General features: G+C 33.3%; 2 protein-coding genes across 9 annotated transcripts; one reads left to right on the top strand and one right to left on the bottom strand.

Annotated features, from left to right (window-relative positions):
* The first annotated feature begins 15,615 nt into the window (after positions 1 to 15,615).
* Positions 15,616 to 20,663, top strand: LOC105791539 (uncharacterized). Of its 5 annotated transcripts, none has more exons than XM_052634537.1 (9): positions 15,616 to 15,984; positions 16,211 to 16,253; positions 16,396 to 16,527; positions 16,614 to 16,719; positions 16,808 to 16,990; positions 17,280 to 17,439; positions 17,653 to 17,978; positions 18,102 to 18,191; positions 18,570 to 18,844. In XM_052634537.1, exons 2-9 carry the CDS (start codon positions 16,239 to 16,241, stop codon positions 18,632 to 18,634), a joined length of 1,077 nt encoding a protein of 358 aa, XP_052490497.1. In that variant the 5' UTR covers positions 15,616 to 15,984; positions 16,211 to 16,238; the 3' UTR covers positions 18,635 to 18,844. The 5 variants fall into 5 exon arrangements, with proteins under 5 accessions (XP_052490497.1, XP_052490496.1, XP_052490498.1 ...); XM_052634536.1 differs by having other exon boundaries at positions 15,682 to 15,988; XM_052634538.1 differs by lacking the exon at positions 15,616 to 15,984 and adding an exon at positions 19,574 to 20,663 and having other exon boundaries at positions 16,013 to 16,253; positions 18,573 to 18,643.
* Positions 19,739 to 23,604, bottom strand: LOC105791537 (beclin-1-like protein). Of its 4 annotated transcripts, none has more exons than XM_012619627.2 (10): positions 23,338 to 23,604; positions 22,700 to 23,040; positions 22,436 to 22,606; positions 21,803 to 21,927; positions 21,527 to 21,575; positions 21,145 to 21,303; positions 20,975 to 21,060; positions 20,662 to 20,733; positions 20,326 to 20,502; positions 19,739 to 20,192 (listed from the first exon to the last, which is right to left on the bottom strand). In XM_012619627.2, the coding sequence occupies exons 1-10, from the start codon at positions 23,486 to 23,488 to the stop codon at positions 19,943 to 19,945; spliced, it is 1,581 nt and encodes a 526-aa protein (XP_012475081.1). In that variant the 5' UTR covers positions 23,489 to 23,604; the 3' UTR covers positions 19,739 to 19,942. The 4 variants fall into 4 exon arrangements, with proteins under 4 accessions (XP_012475081.1, XP_012475082.1, XP_052490494.1 ...); XM_012619628.2 differs by having other exon boundaries at positions 20,326 to 20,475; XM_052634534.1 differs by having other exon boundaries at positions 20,122 to 20,192; positions 20,326 to 20,402.
* Positions 23,605 to 23,799: the final 195 nt, after the last annotated feature.

The following is a 23,799-nucleotide window of genomic DNA, read 5'->3' as shown; positions in this document are numbered from 1 at the left end:
CCGTGTTCATGCCCGTGTAACTCACTGACTTGGCCGTGTATCCTTCAAAATAACCTCACATGCCCGTGTGTCAGGCCATGTGCTAGGCCGTGTAACAGCTTGACTTGCAACCCTTTACAAGATATAAGGGACACACAGCCGTCACTTGGCTGTGTGTCACACATGGCTGAGACACACGCCTGTGTCTCTGCCCGTGTGGACAAAAATAGGTCATTTTACAAGCCATTTTTCTCATCCAATTTGTCATGTTCCTACAACCAACATTTCACATATAAACAAGCCATAATAAGGCATCCAAATCAAGCATAAACAAGTTATATACATATGGTATAATTTCATACAACCAATATATCCTTAGGCACCTCAAATGAAAACATGTGAATATGTGTAATCATGTACTCTATTTGACCAAAATACTCAACTAAGTTATAGGCACATTTGCATCAATACATGCCATATAGTTACCTTACCAAAACATACCAAATGGTACCAAATATACCACTCAATTACTAGCCTCAATATACATATATGCCGTCCATAGCAAAGTAGCAATTCACAAAAAGTTACAAGACTTATACCATATGCATATTCAAACCATAATTTCATCTTCTATAATTCAAGCATATCAATCCAAACACCAAGCATTAGAAAGCTAATATTTACATGTCATATACTAAACTCATACCATCGTCAAAGTGCCAAAATAGAAGCCAAACAAATGGTCATTTAACAACCAAAATACATGGCCACATTTGCCAAAATACCTATACATGCCATTATAACCAAAATTTAACAACCGAATGTGCCAAAAGAGCCGATGGATGCTGTGATACAACTCCGACAAGCTTGCAACCTGAACGAGCTTTTGATTCACTATAAAATACGAAAAATAACACAGAGTAAGCATTTAAGTTTAATAAGTTCATATAACATAGAATATAACTTACCATTTAATCATATAATAGGTAAGTAAACCAAGCATATCCCAACACAATTTGGCCGAATGCCTAAGCACATATTCACCAACCATATTAGCCATGTAAGCACATATATAAGCCAATAAACATTAATGAATACAACAGTTGATCAAGTTCCAAATACATGTATCAAAATACTTGTAATAGTTCGTATCGAACTCTTACCATTTCGTATCGTAACATTGCCTGTTGAACCGTTTAGAATACCATTGGATACCCAGGATAGCTCACACATAGTGTGATAGCTCATATAACTGTAATCCGTCAATTCATGTACATGTATGTTCATACGAGCTGTGAATTGGTATGGTCTCACGAGCAATAAATCGGTATGCTCACATGAGCTATGGGTCGGAATGTAGCTACACAATACTGCTCACACAAGCTGTGGAGAATCCGCAACACATACAGCACCTCAGTCGTCGGTAGGACATTCAGGACCAATACCCAAATCATGTAAACCCTAATGACATGTCATTTGTATCCTACGGATTCCTAAGGTTAAAACTGGGTTCGATAACCATCGTATGTCTTTGGATATGCAATCGATAATTATGTATGACAATTCATAACATATATATTTCAATTAAAAACATATAAACACGATTTAATTACATGAACTTACCTCGAAGAGTATACGTAGATACGGAGGTGATTAATTCAAGATTTTCCCTTTGCCCCGATCTAACTCCATCAATTTAATATATACCCCATTCAATTTAGCCCAAAATCATATTTTTTCAAAATTACTATTTTGCCCTTCTACTTTTAATTTTTTTGTAATTTAGTCCTTAGCTCATAGAAAAGGAAATTTATGCAATTTCACCACAACTCGCTATGGCCGAATATCAACTAGGTCCCTAGCTGCCCTACATTTCATTTATTTCAAAATTTAACCATGCAATATTTTTTATTTTTTAATTTAGTTCCTATTTGACTATTTTACCAAAAATCCCTTTACAAAAGTGTTTATCTAACAACAACCATCCATTTTCTATCATCAAACTTCAAAACTCATGTACATGCATCAATGGAAAAACCTTAATAGTTTAACAATTTCATAAATTAGTCCCCGGACTAGCTATATTAAGCTACAACAATCCCGAAAATATAGAAATCATAAGAAAATGGACAAAAATGCATACCTAATCAATAAATCAAAGTGGCTGAACCCTAGCTCAACAATAGCTTCTTTTTCTCTTCAAATTTTAGTTGAAGATGGTGATTAAAGAGAAAGACATTGTTTATATTTTATTTTATTTAACCATTATTTACCTATTTAATAAAATACCCTTTAAAAACATTTAATATTTCAATAATACCAAGCCATTAAAATCCACTATCCACTCTAATGGTTTAATTACCATATAAAAACTTCTACTTTAAAGTTCAATAGCTATTTAATACCTTTAGCCATTAGAACTCAACTTTTGCACTTTACATGATTTAGTGCTTTTTATCAAAATGAACATGTAAATGGTAAAATTTCTTTATGAAATTTTTATGCGGTACTACTACCACGCTGTAGGAAATAAAATAATGATAAAATAAATTTTTTGACTTTAGATTTGTGGTCCCGAAACCACTTATTTGATTTTACTGAAAGCGGGCTATTACAACTCTCCCCCTAAAGGGATTTTCATCCCCGAAAATCTTACCAGAAAAGAGGTTCGGATATTATTTTTTTCATAGCTTCCTCGGGTTCCCAAGTGGCTTCCTCTAACCTGTGTTGTTGCCAAAGAATCTTTACTAAAGCTATGTTCTTGTTTCTCAATTCTTTCACCTTTCTAGCCAGAATTCTGATCGGTTCCTCACTGTATGACATATCAGGTTGAATTTCAACATCCGTCGGAGAGATAACATGTGAAGGGTCAGATCAGTACCGTCGCAACATAGACACGTGAAAGATATTATGAATCTTTTCTAGTTTTGATGGTAAAGCTAATTGATACGAAACAGGTCTGATTCTTTCAGTAATCTCATACGATCCGATAAATCGAGGACTTAGCTTCCTTCTACGACCGAACCAAAGAACTTTTTCAACGCATTACTTTCAAGAATACTCTGTCACCAACTTGAAATTCTATGTCTTTACGTTTAAGATCTGCATATGATTTCTGACGATCTGAAGCTACTTTCAAACTGTCTTGAATCTCTTTTACTTTTTATTCAGTCTCACGAATCAAATCAACCCTGTGTATCTTTTTCTCACTGAGCTCGGTCCAGTATAACGAAGTTTGACATCTACGACCATACAAAGCCTCATACGGTGCCATCTTTATGCTCGATTGAAAATTGTTGTTGTACGCGAATTCGACCAACAGTAATTATTTCTCCCAGTTGCTTTTAAACTCTAAAACACAACAACGAAGCATAACCTCGAGAATTTGAATTACTCACTCGGATTGACCATCAGTCTGAGGATGAAATGAAGTGCTAAAATGTAATCGCGTACCAAGAGCTTCCGGTAACTTTCTCTAGAATCGTGATGTAAATCGCAGATCTCTATCCGAAATAATAGAAACTAGCACCCCGTGCAACTTGACAATCTCAGAAACATATAACTCAACTAATCTCTCAAGGGAGTAATCTGTACGTATTGGAATAAAATATGCCGATTTCATCAAACAACCAACGACAACCCAAATGGCATCTTTCTTTTTGGGAGATAGGGGTAAACCCCATACGAAGTCCATAATAACTCAATCCCTTTTCCACTCCTATATCATCATTGGTTGTAATAATCCGGAAGGTACCTGATGTTCAGCTTTAACTTGCTGACATACCAAACATTTCGATACAAAGTCAGATATCTCACATTTCATTCTCAACCACCAGTACATCAGTTTCAAGTCACAGTACATCTTATTACTTCCAAGATGAACAGAAAAACTACCACTATGAGCTTCGTGCAAGATTCTTTGAATGAGTTCTGGATTCTTTGGTACACAAATTCTACCCCTGAATAATAAATAATCATTGAGCCCTATCTAAAATCCTAAATCATAACTTGACTCACACTGTGCCCGTTTAACTAGCAACTCTTTATCACATTTCTAAGCTTCACAAATCTGCTGTAAAAACATCATTTTATCTTTCAACTCAGCTAAGATCGAACCATCATCAGATAATGTCAATCGTGTATTCTTCACTCACAGAGCAAATAAAGACTTTCTACTTAGAGAGTCAGTAACTACATTCGCTTTTCCTAGATGATAATCAATGATCAACACATAATCTTTTAACAGTTTCAGTCATCTACGCTATCTTAAATTCAAATATTTCTCCTACATTAAATACTTCAAACTCTTGTGATCAAGAAATATATGAAATTTTCTCCAAACAAATGGTGTCGCCAATTTTTCAATGCAAACACAATAGCTGCCAACTCTAGGTCATGAGTTGGATAATTCTTTTCGTGCGGCTTTAACTGTTTGGAAGCATAAGCGATTACTTTTCCTTCCTGCATCAAAACACAACCTAAACCATTTAAAGATGCATCACTGGAAATCACAAATTCATTACCCGATTCAGGCTGAACCAAAACTGGTTCCTCAGTTAACAGTGCTTTCAACGGATTGAAACTTTGTTGACATTTCTCAGACCATTCAAATTTCACATCTTTCTATAATAGTCGCGTCATCGGTGTAGCTATCATTGATAACCCTTTGACGAATCTTCTATAATAACCAGCTAATCCCAGAAAACTTCTAACTTCAGATACATTTTTCGGTGGTTTCCAGTCAACAACTATTGAAATTTTACTCAGATCAACTCTAATGCCATCAGTTGATACTATATGTCCTAGAAAACTGACTTCTCGAAGTTAAAACTCACATTTGCTAACTTTAGCAAAAAGTTATTTATCTCACAGGGTTTGCAAAACAATTCTCAATTGTTCAGCATGTTCGGACTTATCTCATGAATAAATTAAAATGTCGTCAATAAATACTACAACAAATCTGTCTAAGTACGGTCTGAAGATTATGCTCATCAAATCCATGAATACTACAGGTGCATTAGTTAAACCAAATGACATCACAAGAAATTCATAATGTTCGTACCTGGTTCTAAATGTAGTTTTTGGCACATCCGAATCTGTCACTCATAGCTGATAATAACCAGAACGAAGATCAATCTTCGAGAATACTGTGGTACCTTTCAACTGATCGAATAGATCATCAATTCGAGGTAGTGGATATTTATTCTTAATTGTAACCTTGTTGAGCTGATAGTAGTCTATACACAATCTCATCGATCCATCCTTTTTCTTAACGAATAGAACCGGTGCACCCCAAGATGAAAAACTGGGTTGAGCAAAACCCTTATCTGTCAACTCTTATAGCTGTGCTTTCAACTCTTTTAATTCAATAGGATCCATTCTGTAAGGTGCTATCGATATTGGTGATGTCCTCGGCACTAGTTCAATAGCAAACTCAACCTTTCTGATCGGTAGTAATCTTGATAACTCCTCTGGAAATACATCAAGATACTCACAAACCACAGGTACTGATTCAAGCTTCGACTCAGATGCTTTAGTGTCCAACACATAAGCAAGGTAAGCATTGCAACCTTTTCTCACATATTTCTGCGCTAACATAGACGAAATAACAATAGGCAACCCACTCAAACTATCCGAGTCAATCCGAAGCATCTCACCATTCTAACATTTCAATACAATAAACTTTCATCTAAAATTTATAACCGCATCATGTAGAGTTTGCCAACCCATCCCCAAAATCACATCAAATTCATCAAACAGTAATAGCATCAAATCGGCCAGAAAATTATAACCCTGAATCATCAAAGGATAATTCTTACTAACTTTATCAACTAGCACATACTAACCTGGGGGGTTCGACACTTTAACCACAAATTCAGTGGACTCAACAGGTAATTTCTTACTAGTTAATAAACTTGTGCATACATAAGAATGATTTGATCCTAGGCCAATCACAGTAGTAATATCAGTATCATAAATAGAGAGTATCGGTAATAACATCTGGAGTAGAAGCATCCTCTAGTGCGCGAATAGCATAAGCCCTAGCTGGTGTTTGTGCCTCGTATCTCATAGCAGAGTCTCTTGTTATTCCACAGCTACCACTCACATTTTTAGGATTACAAGGTGGTCTACCTCTCGCAGCAGTATTGCTCAGCCTCGTGGTCTGAGCTTTCTCTTTCTTGGGTTTCTCTAAGATAGTTATCTAAGGAACCACACCTGAAACACACTCTGTTCTTTAATCGACACTCACCATAATGTGGTCTTTTACAGTGCTTTCACTTGGGCCAAACATCTTTGACATTACCCACTAGCAACATATGAATCCTGAGGTTTTGGACTCGAACGCTAATTGCCTCTATCCCTATTGGAGTACCCCATTGAAGCTGTAGAACGGTTATGATGTTCTTTAGATCTCTTTGATGTTGAATGATATGAATTCCTAGTCGATCTCTTCCTCAAGTCTCTAGCTTTAAAATCAAAATGTCTTTTCTCTTTACTCAACTCTTCGGCTTTATGTGCTCAGTCAACTAGGACAAAAATTTTTGTCAACTCAAGAATTCTGACTAGAAGCTTTCTATTTTCGTTTAGCCCTTCTTCAAACCTCTTACACATAGCAGTCTCAGTCTGAATACACTCAAAAGCATATTTACTAAGTCTGACAAATTTTCTCTCAGACTCTAACACAGTCATACGGCCATATTTGAGCTCAAGAAATTCTTTACATTTCTAATCCAGAAACCTCTGATTAATATATTTCTTTCAGAACTCAGTTTGAAAAAATTCCGAGGTGATTCGGTCTCTCGGCACCACAGAAATCAACGTGTTCCACCACTGGTAAGCCTAATCTTTCAATAACTATATCGCGCATTTACACACTCGACCGGTGAACAGGATAGCTCATCAAAAACCTTGATTGTATTCTCTAACCAGAATTCAACTCTCTCGGGATCATTTTCAGCAGTAGCTCGAAATTCTTCAGCCCTGTACTTATGTATCTTATCAACAGGTGACTTACTAACTTGGATTGGCTCCATACCTTGAGGAATAATGGGAACCGGTAGGGAAACAGGAGGGGGTGGAGGTTGTTGAGCAGCCGGGTTTGTCCGTACGAGCTGTGGGTCGGAATGTAGCTACACGATGCTGCTCACACGATATGTGGAGTATCCGCAACACATGCAAGACCTCAGCCATTGGTAGGACGTTCAGGACCAATACCTAAATCATGTAAACCTTAATGACATGTCATTTGTATCCTACAGATTCCTAAGGTTCAAACGGGGTTCAGTAATCGTCATACATCGTTGGATATGCAATCGATAATTCTGTATAACAATTCATAACATATATATTTCAATTAAAAACATATTAACACGATTTAATTACACGAACTTACCTCGACGAGTATACGTAAATACGGAGGTGATTAATCTGAGATTTTCCTTTTGCCTTGATCTAACTCTTACGATGTCTGTCTTGATCTATATGGATAAATTTAACTCAATTTAATAAATAACTCATTCAATTTAGCCTAAAAACATATTTTGGAAAATTTACTATTTCCCCTATACTTTTAATTTCTTTACAATTTAGTCCCTAGCTCATAAAAATGGAAATTTATGCAATTTCACCACAACCCACTATGGCCAAATATCAAATAGGTCCCTAGAATTCCCTATATTTCATTGATTTCACAATTTCACCATGCAATATTTTCTATTTTTCAATTTAGTCCCTATTTGACAATTTTACCAAAAATCTCTTTAAAAAAGTTGTTTATCTAACAACAACCATCCATTTTCTATCATCAAACTTCAAAACTCATGCACATGCATCAATGGAAAACCCTAATAGTTTAAAATTTTCACAAATTAGTCCCCAGACTAGCTAGATTAAGCTACAACGATCCTGAAAACATAGAAATCATAGAAAACGAGACAAAAATGCATACCTAATCAATAAATCAAAGTGGCCAAACCCTAGATCAATAATGGATTCTTTTTCTCTTCAAAATTTGGTTGAAGATGGTGATTAAATATGAAGATATTGTTTTTATTTTATTTTATTTTATTTAACCATTATTTACCTATTTACTAAAATACCCTTTAAAAACATTTAATATTTCAATAATACCAAGCCATTAAAATCCACTATCCACTCTAATGGTCTAATTACCATATAAGGACTTCTACTTTAAATTTCAATAGCTATTTAATGCCTTTAGCCATTAGAACTCAACTTTTGCACTTTTCACGATTTAGTCCTTTTTATCAAATTGAGCATGTAAACAGTAAAATTTATTGACAAATTTTTTATGCAGTACTACTATATGCTTTAGGAAATAAAATAATAATAAAATAAATTTTTTGACTTCAAATTTGTGGTCCCTAAACCATTATTCTGATTTTACTAAAATCGGGTTGTTACAACTTTAGTTTTTCCTTGTATCCTAGACATTAGGATTTTGAATTTTCTATTTACCAATTGACACTCAGATTTCAACTTGGAATAAAGGATTTGTAGCCCCCGCCTTACCGCTTAGCCATGTCACTAGAAGGCTTCAAACAAGAAAAATGAGAGTATCTCCCTTTTATTTTCATTTTTATATCGGACCCATACCTTTAATTGGTTATAATATCTCAAGACACAATAACTAAAAACTTTCCATTTCTTTTCTATTTCGATTGAAAAAGAAAATGTGGATTCTCAGTTACAAAAGTCAAAATTTAGGACAAATAAATTGGAACCATTAACTATTAACTATTGATTATAAATTTATGGACGAATCATCTTCACTTGTTTTTTTCTAATGGTAAAAGAAAATAAATTTGGATACATAATTAATCAGTATTGAATTTTTCAATAAAAAAACTTTCTGAATTTTAAGTATATTATAATAATATGTAACACCCCATACTCGACCGATCGCCAAGTCCAAGCTACAAGGTGTCACATTCGTTGCTGGAACAACTACGATCAATCATTTGTATATCTTTTATGTGTCTTTCTTAACAACGGAAGTTTGGCTATGTATGCATGAGAAATGATCCACAAAAAAATGGTTCATCTTTTGATATTCAATCTATTGCTTAGACATATTATGTTTAGTTTGTAGATTTGAACTTTCAAGTGTAAAAATCCTAAAATTTCCAAATAAAGACTAGAAGTTCCTGTTCTTTAATTTCACAAAATTTAAAAATATTATTAGTTATTTATTGATAGTTGAAGCAAAATGGCATTTCAAGTGTACCAAAGCTGAAGAGATTAACAACCTGGCAAGATTTTAGCAACCTAATTTGTTCTTCAATGATTGGGGTGGTGTATAAAGGGACATTGAATTATCTTTGTGCTGTGCCATTAAATTATATATGTATATATATTTCCTATTTGTATCATGTAAAAAAATTAGGCATATGCTGTAACAGCCAGTTTTCAGTGATGTCAAATATTGTGGTTTCGGGACCACGATTCTGACGAGCAAGTTAGTATTTTATAAATTATTTAATATTTACGATTAATTATTAATGTCATACTAAATTTTTGTTAAGAAATTTTAAGGTTTAAATAACTAATTAAGTAAAAATGACTAAAGTGTAAAATATGCAAAAGTTTATGTTTATTAGTAAATGTGTTAAATAGAAATCAAAAGGAAACTTAATGGACTTAGTGGGTAACAGTACCATATCAAGTTAGTGGATGTTTATCAATAGGTTTTGGTGTAATTTTGATTGTTTATAAAGGATAATTTTGTAATTAGGTAATATTGTAAATTTAAACAAAAGATGATAAAGAATTATCATCTTTTGCATTTTCTTTAGTTAAAAACCAAAACCTCCATAGCCAAAGGAGTGAAGCTTTTGGCCAAGATATTTTGGTGTGCATGTGAGTGATTTTGATCTCGTTTTTAATGATTTTTATATTTTTGTTATTGTTTTAGCTTAATTTAGCTAGCCCGGGGGTTAATTCGTAAAAATGTTAAAATTTTAGGGACTTCCCATGAATGAAATGGAAGTTTTTGTGAATTTAGTTGATAGATTATTAAGGTTGGTAATAAGTATTTTTTTAAGTGATTTTTTATGATTTTAGGGTTTAGGGACCTATTTGAGAAAATAGTAAAATTCAATAAAAATAGAGTGAAATGATGAAAGTTATGGGCTGTAATAGACCTTAGAAAAATCGTCTAGCTTGTTTTTTCCTTGATGGTGGTTAATTTGTGAGTTTTGGGTTTAGGGACTAAATTGTACAAAAGTTAAAATGTTAAGGGTAATTTTGTAAATTCATATTAAATGGGATATAGGATTAAATTGATTATTTTAAGTGCTGGAATTGGATTAATTGAATAAAAAATATTTATCTAGATCAAGAAATAACTCAAACGGACTCAAATCGTGGAAAGGCTAAAGTATTGGAGTAGTCGTTGGTTCGTGTTAAAAGTCACTTTTGGGTACAGGTAAGTTTGTATAAAGATTAAATATGTTATTTTTTTAATTTGGATGAAATGTTAATGAATATTAATGATATGTAATTTAGATTGAAAATTTGTGATATTATAGTATTATGCATCAAATTGTGAATTTAATTAAAAGTTATATTTGGAAATGTGCAGTTATTGAAAGTATACTGAAATGGTATAATGGACAGAAATGAAAGGTGTTGGATGAATAAATATCCCGTTTGAACCTGTTGAATACTTAGGATACAAATGACATGTCATTAAGGGTTATATGATTTCGGGTGTTAGTATTGGATGTCCTATCGACGGCTACGGTCTTGCATTTGTTGTGGGTTCTCCACGGCTCGTGTGAGCATGCCCATTTCACAACTCGTGTGAGCATATAAGGTTACATAATATAGTCATAGCTTGTGTGAGCATTTCTCGAATATCCGATGATATTCTATTTGGTTCAACGGGTGATTAAGGTTAGACCGAGTATGTATGTATATGAAAAGGCTTATGTTGTTATAAGATGATATGAAAATGTTGATATATGCATTTAAATTAAAAAGAATGTTTACAAGTTCTTAAGAGATGTTACATGATTAGATTGAATTTATATGCTCTTCTATACAAGTACTAACCTTGTAAAGTGATGTGTTTAGGAAAGGAAATTTTGCTAATTATTTAATGAAATTATGCTTGATTTAATTGTATTATGTTTGGTAAGTTTAAGTTTTCTTTATACAAGCTTACTAAACACTAGTTGCTTTTGTAGTTGTTTCTTTTGTTTTGTAAAGCTTAATCAGTTGGAATCTCGTCGGAGCACAACCACACTATCCATCCATCATTTTGGTAGTTTTTGGTTATTATGTTTAATTGTTATAAATGGAATGTAATGGGGTTAAAATGTTATCTTGGCAATATGATTTGTTTTGAGTTGTACTAAGCTTATTTGTGTTTGTGCTATTTTGACTATGTGATGTGGCTTGAGGTTACTTGTCTATATGCTTTGGTTTTTTACTTGTAAATGTATGTGTAAATATGTGATGTTGGACACTTATGCTTGCCCTTTTGAAAATAGGTAATCAATGGTGGAATGGAAAGTTAATGAGTTGGTTATTTGGTATGTTGGTATATGCTTAATATGAGATCATGTGATATTGTATTTGAGTTGTTTTGGTGTATAAATTGTGGTGCCTATTGAAGGCATATTGGTTGGACATAGGATGAATGATTTTGACATGTTTTTGTTGTTCTTGAATTGTTTTTTAATTGTGTGAAAATATCTAGAAATGGTTTGGCTTAGAAAAAACTCTTAAAGTTGAAATTTTTACCATTTTGAACTGATGTATCAATATTTTGGCATTTGGTATCGATACATGGCCTTATGAAAAAGTTTTGAGAAAAACAGAATGCCAAAATGGTATCGATTTTTAATTAAGTATCAATACTTGTTTATAAAATAGCAATACCATAAATTAATTATCGATACCCTTGATTTTTGTCATGAAAGCAAGTATAGTAATTTGGTACCGATTTTCATAAAGGTATCGATACCTATTATGGATTTTCACTAATTACTTATATTTTAAAATTTTATTCTATTAAGTATTTGAAATTCACATTTAGGTCCTTTAAACTCGATTTAAGGTCTATAAGTGTTTGTTTGCCATTTTTAACAAATGTTTTAAGTATTTATAATTAAATTAATATTTGAGAAATTTTAAGTTCTTAATTGTTTCGTTATTTGCTGTGATACTCTGTAATCCTAATCCAGCGACAGAGACCTAAATAAAAAAATTTTCATTCTTGCTCATGCCCTAACTTCGCCACTGTTATCATGATAACATGTAAGTATTACCAATATAAAAAAATTATCATTTTAATGCATTTTACTTAAAAAATTAAAATTTAATAGATTATTCACTATAATTAATTTTATTTCATTTAATTAAATTTTTATGTATTCACTTTAAGCATTTTAATTTTTTATTCTTTTTATTATAGGATATATGATTTAATATTTATGTATTCACTTTTAATTTATTTTTAATTTCAACTTTTAAAGAAAAATCAAATAATAATAAAATAAATATTGGATTTCTTTAATTATATAATATTTACTTCAATTATTGATTATTTACCTACTTTGATAGTTAAATTTTACATCTAAAAAGTAATGATAAATTATTTGATTAGATTTATTTATTAATTAAAATTATTAAATATACAAATGAAATCATTTAGTAATTGTCTAAAGTAGTGTTAAATACCAAAATATATATATAATTCACTTACGATGATAATCAATTTGTTTGATTTAATTTAACTGAAAATTTACATTTTATAATTCTTTTCTTTTGAAAATTATATTTTCTTCCTTTTCTTTTTTTAAGGAAAGTATATTTTATTCCTTTTCCAAATCTTGCATATCATGTAAATATATAAAGTCAAAATTTGAAAAGGGTCCTTTAATAAATATATTTTATTTTAAAAATAATTCTAACAAATTAAATTGATTATTTTTATTTTTTATTTTTTATTATAAATACTTACAAATTAATTTGATATTTTTTATACACCAATGACTACCAACTCGAAGTCTAGATAAGATCTGAGTCGCTTACCTGCGATCCGAATCGGCCCCGTTAGATGGGTGTGTGCGAGATGTACAACAAGAGGACATCCAGGGGAGCTTGCAATATCTGCTTGCACGAGTGGAGGGGAGTTTGCAGTCTCAGTTCGTACATACCCAAGGAGTTCGCATGTAGTGGGCTCATAGGTTCATCAGGCGACCCAAAACGATACACGTGTCCAGCATGCCCGAGGCCTGCTCAGAATATCAGTCCTATGAATAGTGGGGTCAAGTCCATAGACAATGGAGTTAAATTATGAAGAGTGATAATATGTTTAAATACCCAAATATAAAATTACTCAAAATTACTCAACAATATTAAAAGTAATATAATTTCAATTGTTATAATTAACAACTAAAAATAATCTATAATTTTTTTATTATTATAAATAATTTAAAAGAAAAATCACATACTTTTTAACAATTTAAGCTTATAGTATATATTTGTTTCAACTTTAAGTTAATCTGTATTTATACAGATGATTTATTTACATTTTAAAGCATCATAACCCTATTTAATTGATTTGAATTATTCATTTTTGAAAGGATGTTTGAATTATGCATAAATAAGTAAAGCAGTGATTGATTTTTTGTTACTTAAAATACTAAGTATTCATTATAGAAAATGTATTATTTTTATTAACAATAGGATTGTTAAAATTACGGATTATAAGATTGCTTTCATAAATTATTCACGGTTACCAACAATCCAAAAATAAAAATTACAAATATTTAAAAGAAAACCACATATTATGTTTATAAGATTATATTAGTAAATCAGGGGTAATATATATGAAAGTATTTTTATTACAATATAAAAATATATTTCGTTTCCTAAAATTTAATGTATTGAAATCATTTCCATGCTACATAAGAGTAATACCAATTTATTTGATTTTTGAGATTGCAAGAAAATCAATACTTGTAAGAATCATGCGTTTTGATTTTTTTTTTTTTTTTGTAAAAATAGAAATTATAGTAAATTCATGGGATATTGTGTTCTCTATTTAAATGTGTTTGTGGTGTAAAGAATTTTTCTCATCAACTTCACCTTGATCTCCATTTAAAAAAAAAAAAGGCTCACTTGATCCACCACCATCGTTTTTGTGAAGTGCCATCCTTGCCAACCTGTCCTTCTAAGCATCCCATTATTTTCCATGTTATCAAACATTTCAATCAATCTGGAGTTGATTATATGAGATGTAACGGATTAAAATTTGTAAAAGTATTTCATTTTAAAATTCTCTTATGATTAAATTTATTAAACTTGCGGATGATTTGTTTTTAACATCTACATCTGTTAAATAATTTTATTTATTTATTCAATCATTTGTATTTCCATCTCATACATGCACTGTTTTTACAATGTTTTCATGAAATATATTGGTGATTCTCTCTATCAAAACCAGGATCATTGGCATGGTAGGTTTAGAAATCCTGATGGCTTGGAAGTTTTTTTCAATGTCTCAGACCTGAAAGTTGCGACCTATGCGTAACTTCAGTCAAAGGGTTTTTAATCAACCGTGATTTTGCTAAACTTAAATTTAGTTTATTGGAAGACTTGAAGTTGGAGCTCATCCCCTTCACTCTATTATTGATTTGTTTGATTAAAACCTTTTTTTTCACTATAAGAAAGAATGTGGGATTTTATTTCAAGAGTTTTTCTCATAAGATATAAATCAAAGTTTCCATTATGATTGTTAAATAGATATTTTATATTTCTCTCCTATTGTTGTAGATGATACTTTTTTTATCAACTTTGCCAACAATAGTTTTGGTTGAATATAATATTAAATTAACAATTGAGACTCGTTAATGACAGTGTGTTATACTTTTCCTATAAAAAACATTTATTTTTGTAATATGGTAATATTATATAATTTTATAAAAGTACAACTAATTTAGTATAAAACAATTATTATCTATACTTATATTAAATGACAAATTATAATTATTCTTAAATAATATGTTAAACAAAATAATTGATTCCAGAACCAAATAATACAATAAAAATATATTATCTTAATGTATTTTGTTTTGGAATATTTTATAAACATTAAGGAAAGGGTGTAAATATTATCAACATTAATTCAAAAGTGGATGAGACAATCGCCTTACCTCGCTCCATTACTAAACACCCAACACTATACTTTGAGCACCACACCCCTTGATTTTTGTATTTACTATCACCCTATCATTTTGCTGCAAATCCATCTGTTGCTCTTATTTTGACCTAATATTATTAGGTAAGGATAAGGTTGGGTTTTTTTTTTTTTTTGAAATTTTAAATTTGATGTTAATTAGTACCTATTTCTCTTGGGTTAAAAAAGGTACTAATTCGATAATTAACAAGAGTGTAAATTTCTTGGTAGCACCAAATTATAAGCTATCAACACCCGGCTTAAATAGTGACCAGACATTTGATGCTGGAAATTTCTCAGCGTCGTGCATAAGAAGACCCTGGAATTAACCCATTCTCTAATGTAATCTTCAAGATAAGGTTCACTTTTCCAACACATAATTATCCAATTCTTGATGTAAACGCGTCATGACTCCTCTGTATTTGCATTTCATACCATCGCTATTTTTTTTTCTTTTTTGTTCATATCATACATAAGAATCATTTTTGCAGTTGGAAAATTTAATAATGTTCTGCCATTGATTGCTATGGGGGAGGACCCAAGAGGCTGGAGTTGCAAATAGGACCAAACCCACTTGATAGCGAAACCACAGCACGACCCGCCAATTGTCAATACCACATCCTTAGCAGCAACTTTGAAAGTCGTACCTTTTTCTCCATCCCGAGGAAATAAGCGGAGGCGCTGCCCGCTCTCGGCCTCTAACTTCTTTATACGTCTAATTCTTGTTTTCCGTTAACCGAATATGACCTGTCGTCCTCAACACCCATATGTGTAAAAAGCACTCTCATTGGTTGGTGTGTATGTAATGAAACAAAAGCTGTCACATTTTGTCTTGTTTTCTTCCCCCTTCCATCTTTATTTCGCTGTAGAAAAAAAAAATCTTTCAAAACCTTTTTTCTTTTTTGTCCCTCAAAGCATCTCTTAGCTGCCAAGTACTTGCATTTCAGCTTCAATTGAGAATTTCCATCAATAATCCTTTAATTTTCAGTTAAAGCAACATCTTTTTTTTGTTGAACACAGAGATGGATGTAGTTCGGTTTCAGTTGGAATGAAGAACTTACAGGTATTTTTTTAGTAAGTAATTTAATTATAAATAATTGATCAGTGTCTGTCACTAAATCTAGGTTTTAACATAAATCAAAACTGTCTGCTTATAGCATGTTCCTTGAAACTAACTTGAAGATGGAATTATATGCCATTTACAGAACACACAAGATATAAAACCTTCGATTCAAGCTTCAAATGAATCCAAAACAGAACAGCAGAATAATCAAACATCGGCTGATTCTGCTTCAAGCAATGATGGCCAAAAAGTTTCACGACAGGATATCGAACTTGTAAGAAATCCCATTTTTTCATCATGATTTTTTTTATGCTGGTTTTTGTTAAACGATACACAATTTATGTAAACTGGTGGTTGCAGGTCCAGAATTTAATTGAACGATGTTTACAACTATACATGAACAAGGACGAGGTCGTCAAAACCCTCTTGAATCGAGCGAGGATAGACCCTGGATTCACAACATTAGGTATCCATTGAATATATATATATGTTGTACATGTATGTATATTTTGAACTTACTCTGTTGTTTTCTTTACTGTTCTTGGTTATTTCAGTATGGCAAAAGCTGGAGGAGGAAAATGCTGATTTTTTCAGGGCTTATTATATAAGGCTGAAATTGAAGAAGCAAATCCTTTTGTTTAACCATTTGCTTGAGCGTCAGTATTATCTAATGAAATATCCTATGCCTCCAAAGGTTCCTCTGGTCCCAATCCAAAATGGGATTCATCCCATGCCTGGTAAGTTCTAACTAAATCAATAATGGAAGCAAGTCCCTATTATCTCCTTACATTGTGAAGTGTACCAAAATGGGATGCATGGCCTCAACTTGTTAAGAAAATTTAGGACTTAAACTTTTCCATTGAATTGTTTCTTGAGCATGATAAATATCTGGGATTGTTCTGTTTTTGTTGCTTAATACTAATTATTACAAAATTGGTTGATCTCATTGCTCTTTGTAAATTTACAACATAATGGAATGTTTATGGTCACTATCATGGTTATTCAAAGCCACTTGTTATAGCGCAGTTAACAACTTACCAATGGGATATCCTGTGCTGCAACAACCTCCGATTCCAGCTGCAGGGCAACCTCATCTAGACTCGATGGGGATATCAAGCTGTCATGTGGTCAATGGAGTCCCAGCACCCAGTCATTTTCAACCAATGCAGATGAATTCTGGGAATGAGTGAGAATTTAACCATCTTCACTTCAATCTATCATTAATTGCCTTTTTAACTTACAAATATTTGTTTAGCCTGTTTCTTCCTTAGTTTCATATGCTATTTCTTTCAACATGGCTTGCCTAATTGACAACCTTTTTTTTACTAGCAATGTTATTATTGCTGCTTTCTTTGTCCTTTTTTTTACTTGCAATGTAATTATTGCCTAATTATGCTAGCATGATGGACAACAACGCTACTGATGCGACACCTGCAGTTCCTCCAACCACTGCCATGATGTCATCTATGTCGGAGATGCCAGTGAGCCCTACATCGGTGGCGTCCAGTGGGAATTTCCCTTTCACTGCAACAGACATGTCGGAAATGGGAGTAGACACAGCAACACTTGATTCGGCCTTCACAGCAGATGTGGCAAGTTCAATAGGATTGCAACTGGGACCTGGTAATGGAGCCGACGATTCTAGAGATTCCCTTAGACCACTTGATCAGATTCAGTGGAATTTCAGTCTCTCTGATCTTACAGCCGATTTCTCAAACTTGGGAGGTAAGTTTTGGTAATGAGACCCATAGCAGGAGCATAGCATGCTTGTTGTTTTATCCTCCTTTTCTTTGTTGCTTTCCTTATGGAGCTCATTCTCATAAATTATGTCCCTCTGAATTGTTACAGATTTAGGAGCACTTGGGAACCACCCTGGTTCTCCTTTTCTTCCCTCTGATTCAGAAATTATGCTCGGTTCTTCGGAGCACGAGGATATAGGTAATGGGGTCTCCAATTACATATTTACCTTGATACCTGTTTTGATGAACTCTTTTAAGAGGAAGGATGCTGCTATAGATTAGAAATTTGGGAAAACAACAAAAAGAAAATATCATTTCTATCTATAAACAGAAACGGGATCCTTTAAACTGCTATAAAATCTAATATGATTTTAGAATTTAATGCACGTATTACCATATATCCATGTCTACTTAAAAAATCTCTGCATATGACTGGTAAAATTCTAATAGCAAGTGTGAAAATGGCATCGATTTGTCATTTTGAAACTCTCAGCTTGTCAACATTTACGCCATTGAAATATGTATATTAATCTGTTTGTGTTTGAACACATGCACTGATAAATTTAACTTGTTTCAGTAGAGGAATTTTTTGTTGATTCTGTCCCTGGACAGCCATGCACTCCGTCTGACGAAGAGAAATAGTAGACAAAGGTGAGCATTGTATTGTACCTTATAATTGCTAGAATAGAGTTAATAAGAGTTAGATAAATAAGAACAGCTGTATTTGAACAATTCAGCAGTGTAGTTTTTGTTTTTGATGAATCAGTAGCAGTCAGCAAACATGGAAGTAGCCAAGTTCTTGTAATATTTTTCGTAACAAGGCAATTGATTAATTCTGTTACGGCCGAGAAACATTTATTCTTTTCTTTGAGTTTACAGGTGGGTTTGGATGGGCGATTGGATGTGGTATGGTGCGTTTAGCTTACTTTTTCTCTAACGCTACAGTATCTAATCTCACCGCCACTGCTGTTTTTACACTAACCGCGGGTAAACGCATCGCCCATCCAAACTCACCCTACATCTGAATAAAAGACAATATAACACCGAACTCAAATGTGCTCCAATTTCTGGGTTTATAAGCATCCAGTTCTGAATCAATAAATTGGAAAACTATTGAATTTGGCAAACAGACTTAGACTTTTAAAACTCATTTTTGCATGATTCAACAAACCGGCACTTAAGGACTAAGGCTTAGTTTGGATGGGCGGTGTGTTTAGTTTCGATGAGGTTAAAAACAGCGGTAGCGGTGAGATTAGTTACTGTAGCGGTGAGATTGGATACTGTAGCGGTGAGATTAGAAACAATAGTGGAGTGTGTGTTTAGATTCAAACGTAGCTGTAGCGGTGAGGTGAGAATATTTAATAAAATATTAAAATGTATCTTCCAATATTTTATTTTAAATATTTTAAATAAATTATATAATAAATTTAAATTATTTAATAGATAAAATATATTAAAATTGTATGTATATTAAGAAATTGTTAAAAATTATATTTATATTGATTAATAAAACATATTAATATTAATCTATGATTAAAATAATAATAAAATAAAATTAACATATATAATTTTTTTTAAAAGGATTGCAAGGGCAAAAAGGGAATTACTCCTTCCACTGGTTGCCCAGTTCACCCATTGTCCTAGTTCACTCTTGTTGAAAATTGAGGAGACAGTGTGGTGAGATGGTGGAGATGCACCTCACCATTAATAATCCAAACAACAAAAAAGGTACAGTGAAAAAGCATATGCTTTAAGAATCCATCTCGCTTATGGTAGTTGTAAATCCAAATGGAGCCTAATTATATTGGTGTTTTTGGTAAGAATAACTGTAAAAATATTTAACGTTTTAAATGCGATGCTATGAGACAACAAACATAATGGTTCGACCTCACAAAACTAAATAGAGTCTGCCACTATTTACATAATATTCATGTTATGCACAGATCTCTATCACGAAGTTGCTGGCTTTCGAGCTACAAATTTGGGATCAGAACCACGTTTTGCGTATAAAGAGCCCACAGCTGGAACTTCAGTAGCTGAAGAAACCATGGCGGATAGAGGCTGGAAATTGGTGCTCCCAATGAACCAGTAGAGAGCCCACTTAAGATTACAGAGGGTATATTTCAAAGCTTTGGTCCAATTCTCTTGCTTATTGAAGCTTTGTGTGATGGAGTAGTTTTCAACTTTATCGTTCTCGATCCTGAAAGATGGCACGAATAGAACGGTAAATTCAAAAGTTCGGATCTACTCTATTCAGAACCACCCAAAACACATTGATATTCAGATACAGAAGAGACTAAGGAGTACCATTCTATATAAAAAAGAAATCTCACTTGTAGGGTAAGTTAAAGCATTTCTCAGGTGGAATGTTGTTTTCTAGATCCTTGGCATTTGCAAACTCAGCAAAGTCCTTGAGGCAAGTTAAGAATAGTGTCATTGCTTTGTCGTACCGTGTACTCCAGAACAGGTTCACTGGACCAAACCTAGAAACATATTCATGCAGCAGGCAACTGAAAACATGCAACAAGCATGATGCGTAAAACACATAAGAGGACATTGCCCAGATTTATGTATTACGTACTCCAAGGATGCACCTATCCTTTCAGGTTTACATGCCTTTAATATTCCAAATCAAATCATTCAAAAAGTCAAAAAGCCTTTACACTTACAACTCATATGTATTGTTGTTGCTGTCCATTATCCGAGGGTAGCTACCCAGGGGAATTATCTTTATCCGATAGCTGAAAGCCAGTAATTAAGGATATAATACATATCACTTTATAAACTGCTTTTAGGCACAAAAGGTAGCAAAGTTCCCCCAAAGTTGAGATACTGCTCGCTTTAACTACTATTTCACCTTACACAGGCAGACATAGATGATGGCATAAGAAAACGAGTAGACCACACAACTTGAACAATTAAAACATACACACACTTTTCATGGAACTACTACGTAGACTAACAATCACTAGAAAAGGATACTGAAATTTTGGTCGGAAATATTGGCACATTGTATGAAGTAGGAGGCAAGCTTGACCCCAGGCAGCATTTATTTCGTCCCACTCAACCTAAGCCAAAAACAACAAATATCAGTCACTCTTCACTGCCAACAAAATCAACTTTCCATAAGGAAAATAATGTCAATTTCTTACTGGAATTTTAGGCAGTCGTCCAAGACGAAAATTGTTTATAGTTCCAAATTCTCCATCATGCCAGATAGGGAAAGCATCATTGAGCACATTAGTTCGCTTTAACAGCTCCAAATGTGCTTGTGAAACTTCAGTCTTAGCCAAAATTGCATCTCTCTCTTCCTGTTAAGAAGAAATATTTTGTAAAGTAAGAAGGTAGTTAAGGAGTTCGCTTTGTTATTTGAAAGAATATTTGTTTGCAAATGTTGATTAACTTTACTGCTCACAACAATGTAAATAACAACATTAGTAAAATTGACATTTGCTGAACCATCTTGGACTGTCTTTATCAATCAATTGTGGGTCAAAGAAAAGTTTTGCTCAAGAGACTGCATCAGAAACTAACCTGATGTGCGATTAATTGAAACTGAAAGTTGTTAAACTCTTGCCAATACCTGTCACACATTGATTCCAACAAGCATAAGGATCTTATAATTAAAAAAATCCTGGTCATATACAAATCAAGGTGTGCTTTGCATTCTGGTTTGAGAAAGAGATGGAGATTCAAGGGGGAGGACAAAGGGAAAACAGGTAAAACAAGTGTTGTACAACACTACAATTTTATCTGAGATGAATACATATGAAGGATAAAGATACAGAAGAAGAAGAAGAAGAAACTTACCGCTCTTCCAATTCTTTGAATCGGTTTGATTTTTGCTCTAATTCTTTTAGTTCTGCGTTTACTGCAGCATTCTGTTTTTCTATTTCTTCAATTGCTGCTTCAAGTTTTCTTTCTTCTTCCTCGATCTTACAGAATGAACAGACAATCAGATATGCATTTAACTAGGAAAATCATTCATCAACGCAGTTAATGCATATATCACAACGAGGAACTGTCATTTACTAGTATTCCTGGTTTAATGTTCATATTTTTTTCAACAGTACAATGCGGATTAACATTGGGAAAAGTTTTTTCTTTTTTGAAGGATTTTTTTTTTTTTGGTTAATTCAAAGGGACTTTCTTTCATTCATCCAGTAAAACAGTTATCGGATCCTTGTACATTTTAACAATCCTAGCCCTCTGCCATCTTCTAGTGTCTTTTATGATACCCTGTTCTGAAACCAAAAATTTATTAACATTCTGGAGTGAAACCTCCCTCATCCAAACAAAAGTGAAACTAAAGCCTTAGAGTGTCTAGACATTAGAAAATATTAAAAAGCCCTTAACAATTCTCTCCGCAAATTAAAGTACTAGCATGAGGAACCATTTATCCTTTATCATATAAGTTACTCATAGAAACTGCCAAACAGTTACCTTTAATTTCTCCTTACGAAAATCAGCCTCACTGAGTACATCTCGTGGTTCCCCCTCCAGGCGCTGAAGACAGGCTTCATATGCTTCGATATCCCTAGTCACATCTTCAACCTCCTTGTCAAGTTTGTCAGACAACACCCTCATACACTCAAGGCATAATGGTTGTTCAACCTAAAAATGCCAAATGCAGAATAAAAGAGTATAAATATATCCTCTCTACAACAATGAAGCACCAAACTGGAAAAGCAATAAAATGAGCAATACCTGTGTCTGAGTTGTGGCAATCTCAAATGCATTCTTCAGGACAGTAATAGTTGAGTGAAATCCAGAGTTATTCGGCTGCAAAGAACTGCTTGGTCCACCTTCTGACGATGGTAATTGCGTCCCACTTCCATCAGAAGCAGACTCTGATTTATCAACCACCACAAATGATTCTTCCATACCTTTCCTAGCTTGGCCAGTATCAGGCTGACCAGGCATGCCACGAGGTCGTGGAGGTATTCCTGGGGCCAAGGGCTTTTGCTTTGGCAGCACGACGAAAGAGTTATCCATTCGTGTTGAACCCAGCACGCTGCTAGCTCCATGAATCGAAGACCCCTGCATTGCTGCATCATTCATACAGACAATTTTCTTAGCAAGGAACATCAGCATGAAACACTGCTGTTATAGTCAGGTTTAGTACTTAGTAGCCAAATAAAACAATTGAAGAATCCACTATGCTTTGGTCCCAATTCCAGCATAAATAAATGAAGATAATAGAAAATCCCCAATAAATTTTGCAACTCAGACCACTCCAAAATAAAAAAGAATTAATCCTCAGCTAATTAAACTGAAAAAATATTAAATTCAACAACTGGGCAGAAGCAGAAATTTAAAAAGGAAGAGATTGGAGAAACCCTAACCTGATCGAGAAGAGTCGTTGGGGAACTTGTCGACGTAGGAATCGACTCCGACGATGCAGAGGGAATGGTGACAGTTCTGGCAGATCCATTTGGGGAGATTTGGATCCACGGGTAAGCTGCGACCTTTATCGGGTATATATTCCTTCTTCATTTAGCTAATTGAATTTTATGTGAAGGGAGATTTTCGGGTTGTCGGGCAATCAGGGGAGAGAGAGAGGGTTTCGTTGTTTCGATTGTTGAGCCGTCCAAGTAAAACATAACAAAAGAAATCATAACAGTTTTTATGACAGGTTTGTTTGTGACCAGGCCCAACGACTTTTGGATTAATTTCACCAAACGTCCCTGAACTATTGCTTAAAGTTTAAATTATTCTCTAAACTTCAAAGTATTCTAATCAAATATTTAAAATATAAATATTATATCAATCAGGTCATTATGGGTGGATTTGGATGGGCGGTGGAG

This window comes from Gossypium raimondii, chromosome 8 (genome assembly GCF_025698545.1).
Source record: "Gossypium raimondii isolate GPD5lz chromosome 8, ASM2569854v1, whole genome shotgun sequence".
Classification (NCBI taxonomy): Eukaryota; Viridiplantae; Streptophyta; class Magnoliopsida; order Malvales; family Malvaceae; genus Gossypium; species Gossypium raimondii.
The sequence above is the reverse complement of the archived record's forward strand: the minus strand, read 5'-3'. Positions and strand labels throughout refer to the sequence as shown.

Excerpts from the sequence above, each read along its gene's own strand:
- LOC105791539 (XM_012619636.2), top strand. Across the intron at positions 16,991-17,279 it reads TGGGATTCATCCCATGCCTG|TTAACAACTTACCAATGGGA; the intron begins GTAAGTTCTAAC and ends GTTATAGCGCAG. Across the intron at positions 17,979-18,101 it reads CGATTTCTCAAACTTGGGAG|ATTTAGGAGCACTTGGGAAC; the intron begins GTAAGTTTTGGT and ends GAATTGTTACAG.
- LOC105791537 (XM_012619627.2), bottom strand. The coding sequence starts at position 23,488 with ATGAAGAAGGAATATATACCCGATAAAGGTCGCAGCTTACCCGTGGAT. Across the intron at positions 22,607-22,699 it reads TTGCCACAACTCAGACACAG|GTTGAACAACCATTATGCCT; the intron begins GTATTGCTCATT and ends TGGCATTTTTAG. Across the intron at positions 21,576-21,802 it reads TTCAAAGAATTGGAAGAGCG|GTATTGGCAAGAGTTTAACA; the intron begins GTAAGTTTCTTC and ends AATGTGTGACAG.